General features: G+C 41.1%; 1 protein-coding gene across 2 annotated transcripts; it reads left to right on the forward strand.

The window, feature by feature from the left end:
* Positions 1 to 4817: 4817 nt before the first annotated feature.
* Positions 4818 to 7454, forward strand: LOC105036020 (uncharacterized). 2 transcript variants are annotated; one of them, XM_019847518.3, is made up of 3 exons: positions 4818 to 6346; positions 6504 to 6584; positions 7229 to 7454. In XM_019847518.3, exons 1-3 carry the CDS (start codon positions 5503 to 5505, stop codon positions 7267 to 7269), a joined length of 966 nt encoding a protein of 321 aa, XP_019703077.1. In that variant the 5' UTR covers positions 4818 to 5502; the 3' UTR covers positions 7270 to 7454. The 2 variants fall into 2 exon arrangements, with proteins under 2 accessions (XP_019703077.1, XP_010910058.1); XM_010911756.4 differs by having other exon boundaries at positions 4929 to 6346; positions 6528 to 6584.
* The last annotated feature ends 1962 nt before the right edge of the window (positions 7455 to 9416 follow it).

The following is a 9416-nucleotide window of genomic DNA, read 5'->3' on the forward strand; positions in this document are numbered from 1 at the left end:
CATAAACAGCAATCCTATTGCTAATTACATAACAGAAAATAACTCAATCAAAATAAATCATGAATATTCTTTTAGATCTAATCTAACACATTCATAATAAATTTTACAATTGAACCTTTACAATTAAGTCCTTTCGCTGCTTCGTCTACATGGGATATAATCGCTCGGTACCCCTACCGCCATAGGAGAACCCCATCGAATGGGAGGAGAGGGCTTTTAAACCCTACTTTTCTCCTATGACCGGATGACTATGGCAACCAACCCAATTAGACTACTTGCTACTTGGATCAAGTATATCTAAATATACCAATTTCAAAATTTAAATTTTAAATTTTAAATTTTAAATTTCAAATTTCAAACAAATTTTAAATTTTAAATTTTAAATTTTTGAATTTTAAATTTTGAATTTTAAATTTTGAATTTCAAATTTGAAATTTCAAATAAATTTTAAATTTTAAATTTTAAATTTAAACTTTTAGATTACTACTTAATCTATGCATGCAAATGTATATCATATTTTAGAACTGGCTCTGATACCATTTGAAGTAAATTTCAGTGCAGGAGTAAAACGATAATTTTAAAATTTTTTCAAAATTATAATTTTACAGCAAAAATTATTAATTAATCTAATTAATTAACATATATTAATCTTATACAAGGATCTAAATATGATATATATAGCATGCATTTAAATTTGAAATTTCGAATTCTACAGTAAACGTTTTACTGTTATGTGTTCAGAACATATTACCTTCGTGCAGGTAGTCGATGGCTGTAGTCTGATCACCGTCGAAAAGATTTGATCATTGCAATGCAGCCACACAGTATGTCTGGCCTCCATGGATCGTCCACATGAAGCTTCCGGTCTGATCGGCTCCTCACGAATGCTAGTTCGTTGCAAAACCCTTTCGATGGCCGATGTTGATCGAACTCCTTTGATCGGTGTCTACCGACTCTTCGGACACTCTGAATCATCAGCAAAGGAACTTGAGAGATTGATGAAGCTCTTTCTAAAGTTTGGTGGGATCACGATGCTCGTAACTCACTTTCTCACTTTCCGAACCCTAGGCAGAAATCCTAGGGTACTCACAAAAGACCCTGCGCCCTTTCTCTCTTCTTTTTTTTTCTTTTCTTTTCTTTTCTCACGCAGAAGGCCTTTCTCACGCCACCCTTTTTCTCTCAGATCAGATATACGCATGCCCCACCTTCTCTTTCTTTTTAAAATGGTGCAAGACCGTGTCTTTACAGCGTTTCCACTGCGTGAGAGGATAAAGCTAGGTGGTTGCTCACTTGAATTCAAATCGAATTTGAATTCAAATGCCAACCAACCTATCCTTATCCACTCAAGGCATGAGAAGAGAAAGGGCGTGGGTTCTTTGTGCGTAGAGAATTTACACGAGAAACCTTTTCTCGTATAGAGCAAGTGGCGCACAAGTGGATAAGGTGGCGCATGGGATTAGTTGCTCATTCAAATTCAAACATCATTTGAATTTGAATGGCCAACTAATCAATCTTTATCCACTCAAATGGCGCACAAGGGAGGAGCGTGGGAAGGCTTCTGCGTGGGAGAAAATTCACGAGAACTTATTTCTCATGAATTCAAATAGGCGCAGGTGGGTGAGGTGGCGCAGGGAGATAAGTCGAAGGTGGTTTGAAATTTTAAACCAATCTAATTGAACCAACTTTATCAAAATAGGTTAGGCACAATTAGACTAAGTTAAACCCAACATAATTAGGCTTAATTAGGCTCAATAAAATTCTAATCAAATCAAAAATTGACTAAATCCAACCCTTGATCAGATCAGGGATCAAACCACCTCGGCGATTAGGTCAACTCTTAACCTAATCGGATCAAACCCAACTGAATCCAATTCAATTGGACTTGATCCAAAAATAATTACTCAATCAAATTGAGTTAATTAGTGATCAAATCACTAATTAAACCTCTCATAAATACTGAGTCCAAATCTGATGGGCAATCGAGCATCAAAGTCCATCGATATGAAACTCCAATCGAAGAGTCCCAAACTAGTGGGACTCTTGACCCCGGTACCCAAAATATGTGAAACTCGTGATCAGAGAATCCTGATTCTCGATCACAGAGTCCCAAACACGTAGGACTCAGAGTCCCCGAGTATTAGGACTCTTGGTCGAAGAGTCCCAGTCCAGTGGGACTCTTCACCAGCCATCAGATCAGATAGGAACCTCTAATGTGTGTGACCTTGCAGGTTCGAACCTAAGCCGGTAGCACAGGAACCAATTTCTGTACTAATCGAAGTAGCCATCTAGCAATGGTACCCAACGTCCGGATAGGTTGAATAGTCACAATCGCAACACTCAGAACCTATGCGAATATAGTTATTGTATAATTCATCCCTTTTGACCCCTGTGTATAGGACGACTCAGGATTAAATTGCCAATCCTGATCAGATCATTCGAATCGTGCTCAACTCAAACAGTCCTGTGACTCCTCATTAGGACTTTCCTGGTCAAGGTTTTACTAAATTGAAACACGACTGTACACAGCTTCTTAAACTGGAGTGGTCAATCCCATCTTGACACACGCACCGACAAGTCAAGTACTTGACTACACCCAACAGCCTTCCATCACTGAATTAAAAATTTAGGTAGTCCAGTGCCTAAGTGCAGTGAGTTGTTTGCAAGTCACTGTGGCAGTCTCATGTTGGAGGGACAGTTATACCCATATCCCATCGGAGCAAATCTTGACAGCAGAAAAAGCTTCGGAGTCAGTCACGTTCAGTGCAGATGTACCCTTACATCTCACCTGTATGCCATACCAGTGTCTCCACACTCCTTGGTTAAGAGGACAACCAACTCATATGGCATACAACGACCTATGCTTGATAAACGTTGTTGTCCTTGGTAACAACGTATCATTTGATCGCAAACAGATTTAAGGACTAAACGACAAATCCTTCTTTGTCGAGTCTAAATAGTCCCAAGGACTTCACCACAACACAGGAGTTCATTAGAAGGTGAAATAATTTATGATGAAAAATATCAAAATAATTTTTATTAATTTATAATTCATATACTAATACAAGAAAGAGCACAACCGTCAACAGGCTGACGATTGGCTTTGGAATACTATTCCCAACAAGTTATGCCTGAGTCGATCCACTCGGAATGGATAGCTCAATTTGCATAATGGTTGGTAGCTGTGGCGGCAGCTCGGCAACTTGAAGTAGCCTGTGACACCATGTCGATCCAACTACTCACGGTAACAGCCGACTCGAGGCACTCACGATAACCATCGTAATATTTTTCATTGCTAATAATTCTTCAATCAAATTAAAAAAAATAAAATTATTTTAGTATTAGCAACGGCTTGTTACCGTCTCTAATAATAATTTTTCATCGCTAATAGTATTAGAACTAAATTAAAAAAATAAAATTATTTTTTATTAGCAACTCATCATGCCGCCGCTAAAAGCTATATATGTCGTCGTTAATAATTTTTTTATTTTTTATGACGGTAGATTTTTTTTATCGCTATTTATCTTTGAAAAAAAAGATTATTAGCAACAATAAATTTACCGTCGCTAATAATCGTCACTAATATTTAATATTTTTATAGTGAATATAGCAATCTTTGATCTAAGAAATATGGATTTTTCTGCATTTTCATGGACTGTTAGTTTTCTGATAGACTAAACCAGTTTTTTTCTTGGTATGGATCATGTCGGATTTTATGAGTGAATTTGATCGCTCCTAAGTTATGAGGACTGTTAGTGTGTGCGTGTGTGTGCGTTGCGTACATCACCATTGCCTGGTTACTGCAGGTTCGAAAGGCAGCCCATTCAGTAAGTGCAGTGCCTGATGCATCCACGTGACACTCAAATTTAACTGCAGCTGGAAGAAGCAGTGAACTGTTTTTCTTTTGTAAAAGAACTTTCTGAAGGCACACTAATTTTTATGTTAAAATATGAAGAGTCATGATGGTGCTTATCACATAAGCACCAATCATGACTTCATATGTTTGGGGTATGCTTGGTAGAAGCTGCTGTATGTTTAGTCTAACCCGCGCCTTATTGCTCGAACAGAAACTGTGTCAAATTTTTGAATGTTCTGATCGGAAAACCACCTCCCTGCTGCTAAAGCCAATGCTAGCCATGTTGCAATGGCTAAGCCATCTCAAAATGGTCCCCACATCTTATTTTTAATAGACGCATAATTTAAATTCATAATTTAAGATTTTTTTCAACTGGCTCTTAACTTGTTGCCAAGTGCTTTCTATTTTTGGTTCCAGATCTCTGATTGAGGTCAGTTGGCCGCACAGTCACAAAATCGTCAGATTATAGGTAGGTCCTCCAATTATCTATGGCTTCCTGTCGGGCAATTGATGACTCATGTTATATGCTTGTAATTCATCTATTTGCGAACTCAAAAGTTATTCGTTATTTCACTGGTCTTTGACAGCTCGGTCATGATTTTGTATTTGATTATTGGTTAAATATTGCTGTTTGTTTTGGTCCTTGCATCTGTAATGCTCGTTGTTTGCTGGACGCACTGTTTTTTTTCCCCTTCCAATTTGTGGATCTCCTCTCTCTTTTTCTTTTTTTTTCCGAATTCTTTTGAACTGCAAATTTCAGACCTTTCTATATCGTGATTTTGGAGCTGAGCGGTTCACAGATACCAAATTTTGCATCGACTATGATAATCAGTAGGGATTACCTCAATTTACTCTAATTAACTTATCTTGTTACTTTCAGTGCTAGGTACTCTGATGCGGCGTGCCAGTAACATATCGCTTGGTTATGTCCTTGGAGCTGGAATTTGTTATCCTCTTGCTAATATATTGTTCTTAAGTTGTTATATTCGCTGGTATGATGCAGTCCAAGTTCTTATTGGTGGCTTGTGTATTGTCTGTGCTGAAGAAGTCGGGAGCTATGCAATGTGAGATCTGGTGGACGGCAGAAAAAAAAAGGCAGATCAGGAAAGAATGAGGAGGAACCAAGATGATCCGGTGGCCCCATAAGAAAACTTGATTGGGAGAGTCATTGTCAAGCATTCTTGCATGCCTCGAGCTGTTATGGACTGTCGATGGCAGTATGGTCGCTATCGAGAATGGCAGTTTGTCGTTACTCTGCGCAACTGTAACCGGCAGCAGCAGCAGCGATGCACCAGAAGGAGCTGCCAGAGAGGAGAGCCGGAGCACACCCGAACGCAGTAAAAAAACACTGAAAGCTGGTGGTGAAGTCATCGATCTGGAGACAGGAGGGAAACACAATTACGGGTCTCTCTCCCATAACAAATGAAAGGAAAAGAAAAGAAAAGAAAAAGAAAAAAGGAGATCGATCCCACCACCCCGTTCCAAGCACAGAACATATTCCCTCCTGCATTTACACTAAAAAGATGCACAAAACATGAAAATAAGAGCATCCTCCCTTTCCTTCCCATTCACGTCTCCCTCCTTTAGTTATTCACCTCTCAGTCGGTATCACTCTCACTCTTGCTCCTTTCGGACCGACTGCGGCAGACATGATCCCAATCCTCCTCCTCTTCCTCAGCCTCTTCCCAGCGCCGGCGGCCTTCGCCTTCCCGGGCGTCCCCGTAAGCACCTGCCGCTCCTTCTGCGGCAACATCACGGTGGACTATCCCTTCGGCCTGCGCCCCGGGTGCGGCCATGCGGGTTTCCGCGACCTCCTCTTCTGCATTAACGGGGTGCTGATGCTCCACCTCCCCTCCGGCTCCTACCGCGTGCTCGACGTCGACTACGCCTACCGGGGGCTCACCCTCCACGACCCGGCCATGTCCGACTGCTATGCCCTCGCCCGCTCCCCCGGCGGCCGCGGAAACGGCTTCATCGTCGAGCCGTGGCGGGCCCCCTACCTCCAGCCCGACCCGAACAACGTCTTCCTCCTCCTGGGCTGCCACGCCGAGTCGCCACTCTTCCAGGGCTTCCCCGGGAAGCACCGCCCCTGCCGCAATGTCTCCGGGATGGGCTGCGAGGAGTATTACCGCTGCCCGGCCTGGGCGGTGTTCCCCGGAGGCGGAGGGGCGACCTCGAGGAGGGACTCTGCCGCGTACGGGGCTGCGAGCCCGCCGGAGTGCTGCGCGGTGGAGTTCGGGGCGATCCGGGCGATCAACCTGAGCCATCTGGGGTGTGAGGGGTACAGCAGCGCCTACAGCCTGGCCCCCGTGAGGGCGCGGGGCCCTGGGGCCTGGGCCTACGGCATCCGGGCCACATATTCTCTTCCCGCCGAGCACCAGGGCTTCTGTGGGGCCTGCCGGGCCACCGGCGGCGTCTGCGGCTACGACGAAGCCAACAACGCTAACCTCTGCCTCTGCGGGGATCGGAACTCCACTTCCAACTGCGACTCGGGTCTGTAGCTCTGTCCCCGCTACTCTCATCCACGATATTCTTTGCAAAAATAAAATAAAATAAAATAAAAATCATAACGCCAGCACCTAGTCTAATATTCTAACAAGTGGAGGGGCATACGTCTTCTCTTTCCTCATCTTTACAATTGTGGTTGAAGATGTGGATTTTGGTGTGGGTGCAGTTGGCTCGTCGAGCACAAGCGTGGATGGCACGTTGTCCCTGACAATTCTAGTCGGAGGTATGCCGTACACTTCGAAACGCTCCTTGTTTGTTTTTCCGTTAGGCCCGTATAAATCATAACACAATTTTCTTTATTAGAAAAAGGCTGATTGACACCTTCCTTCTGTTTTTTTTTTTTTTTCCCTCAACACAATCCACCTCTTGAGCGGAAATCCAACTAGAATTAATCAAGTCCTTGCTCTCTTAACAAACAAATTATTCATGACATGGACGAGCTTCTTTCTTTTTCCCAGCATGTTGGTGATTAAAAAAAACAGAGGAAAGAAAAAAGGACAAGTTAAATGTAGTACTGGAAAACTATTGGCTCGTTTTTTTTTTCTTTTTTCCACCTATGGTTGGTAGATAGCTTTGAAAGAGATTTTTTAGCTGAGGGTGCCAGCATCAGAAACACCATTTTTTCCCCCTTCAAGAAATATTTCTGCAAAGTTGACATTAATAGATATCAATATCAATCCACAGGTTTTGTTAAGAAGTACTTAAAAGAACTAGTTTTATTTTTACTATTTATAACAATATCTCTTATCTTCTTATTGAATGAGAATTTTTACATTAATAGATATTACTTTTATGGAGAGTATTTCTTCACGCTTGGAGGAGCTCGAAAGAAGTGTTTTATGACATGTTACTTTTTCGCTCATGCAGGAATACTGGTCTCCACGATTACTTGGATTCTTGCCTTCTAGAATCCCATAATCCCCTTATTGAGCTTCTATCCATGGCACGATATATGATACAGATTCTATCTTGTAGATTTGAATTTTTTTCATATTTTCATTTTTTGATTGATGAGACTCTGTTTTAAACTAGATTCTATGTCAATGTTGTTCACCTTATCTTACATGAGTGAGATACTATAACCAAATCTAGTTTTTAAACTTTTGCCCAAATTTTATCATTGATGCAACAGCTTCTAAAATTGAACTAGCTTAAAATCCCGTGTGATGCACGATATGTATTTATTTTTTTAAATAATATTATTATAAATTAAAAATTTAATATAATATAAAAAATATCATGGATGGTATTAAATATTCTAAATAAAAATATAAATATTTAAAAATATTTAAAAATATAATTTTTAAAAAATATTTTATTTTATTTAACTATTCTATTCTATTTATTTTATATATATTTTAAATTCATGTCAATTTTGAGATATAAAATGATTATATTTCTTAAGATTATGTTTCTTAAGTTATCTGCCATAACTTTCATCAGGGTACTTTCATCTTCAGCAGGAAAGCAAGGCATGAAACAGACCGTGCAAGTATGTACTTAAAATTTTTTCACCTATATGGATGCCTTCGTTGAGGAACAATCACTATTAATAACTAACTTAGATATTAAAAATTTGAAAATTTTTAAATTTATCAGAGGAAGATAAATTTGTCATTTGTTTCTTATCTCAATAAAAACTCAATTCACTAAAATTTTATATTTTTATTTGATAAAAGTGTTTGATTATGCGCGATAACATGGTTTATTACTATATCGAATACGTCATCACAGCCGTCCACCCACCAATCAATGGCTCTCTTTGAAGCCCAAAAAATCATCTATCCTCTAACGGAGAAAGAAATTTTATAATAGAATTTAATCAAGAAAGACTTATGATACAGGCTGTTGTGATCCAGGTGGTGTGCCCAAGGCCCAGGGGACCAAGGCTAAGGCCAAGGTCCATCATTCATGAGGGCTTCATGGAGGCTCTAGGGCTAGTTGGGCCCTAGGTTGAAAGGCTGTGGTTCTTTTGGGTTTTTGAGGTCTAGGTTATGTGGGCCTCAAGGGACCAACTCTTTATGGGCCAGGTCTGGACCCAGGAAAGGTGAGATTAGGTCGAGTCATAGGTGTACATGGGCTTGGGTTAACCTAATCTCCCATAGAGTTGGTCAAGAAAGTTTTGGGTTTGGGTCACTTGACCCTGTGTTTATATATACATGCACTGTATAGGTTTGATAAAGCCAAAGAATACGAAAACCCTTTCTCCCAAGTCTCTCTCTCTCTTCTCCCTCTCTCTTCAACAATTCTCCATGCCCCAGGAGCAAGAAACCCTAGGGTTTCTTGCCGCCAGGTCCATAGAAGGCAGGAAAAGCAGGGGAGGCGCTAGGGTTTTGAGCCCCTCCCCCTTTGTGCCGCCAACCATATTGCCTCTTCCTCTCTTGTAGCCACCCAAACAATAGGTCCAGGACTTGAAATATCTTGCTACGAGGTTGGTACAAGTTCCTCTCAGATCTGGAGTTGATCTGAGATCATTTGAGGCACGGGTGAGATCTCCATCAACAGATCTACAGGAAAGGCTGCAGTAGGACAGATCTGCAAGGTCTGGTTCTATCTACCTTCTTCCCTATCTAGAATGCTCCGATTCAAGATCTACAAATTGAAAGACCTCGGTCCAGGCCTGATCTGGTTGGGTACCAGATCTTGGATTTTTTAGAGGAGATCTTAGAGGCATTCTTCATCTGGAACGAAATACTGACGAAGAAGATAGCAACCAGGCTGATTTTGTCAAGGGCCTTCGATCGAGTCTAGAAGTCTCCAGATTTGTTCGTTGCTGGTTCCGCTGCACCCAAGGTCCGTAGGAGGAGCCGGGATCGTTCTCCAACAGTTGGTATCAGAGCCACGGTGGTGAGGAAGCAGTTCCAAGTGCGAGAAGTTGAAGATCCCAAGTGCTGAAAATTTTCAACAAGGTACCATCAAGGTATATTCTACACTTGATTTTATATTGCTTGTTTGGCTTGGATCCAGTCATGGGCAGCAATATGAAGGTCGATTTCGAGAAGTTTGATGGCAAGAAAAAATTTTTCATGTGAAAAATCTGGGTGAAGGATCTTCT

The sequence above is a fragment of the Elaeis guineensis genome, chromosome 13 (assembly GCF_000442705.2).
Source record: "Elaeis guineensis isolate ETL-2024a chromosome 13, EG11, whole genome shotgun sequence".
Lineage (NCBI taxonomy): Eukaryota > Viridiplantae > Streptophyta > Magnoliopsida > Arecales > Arecaceae > Elaeis > Elaeis guineensis.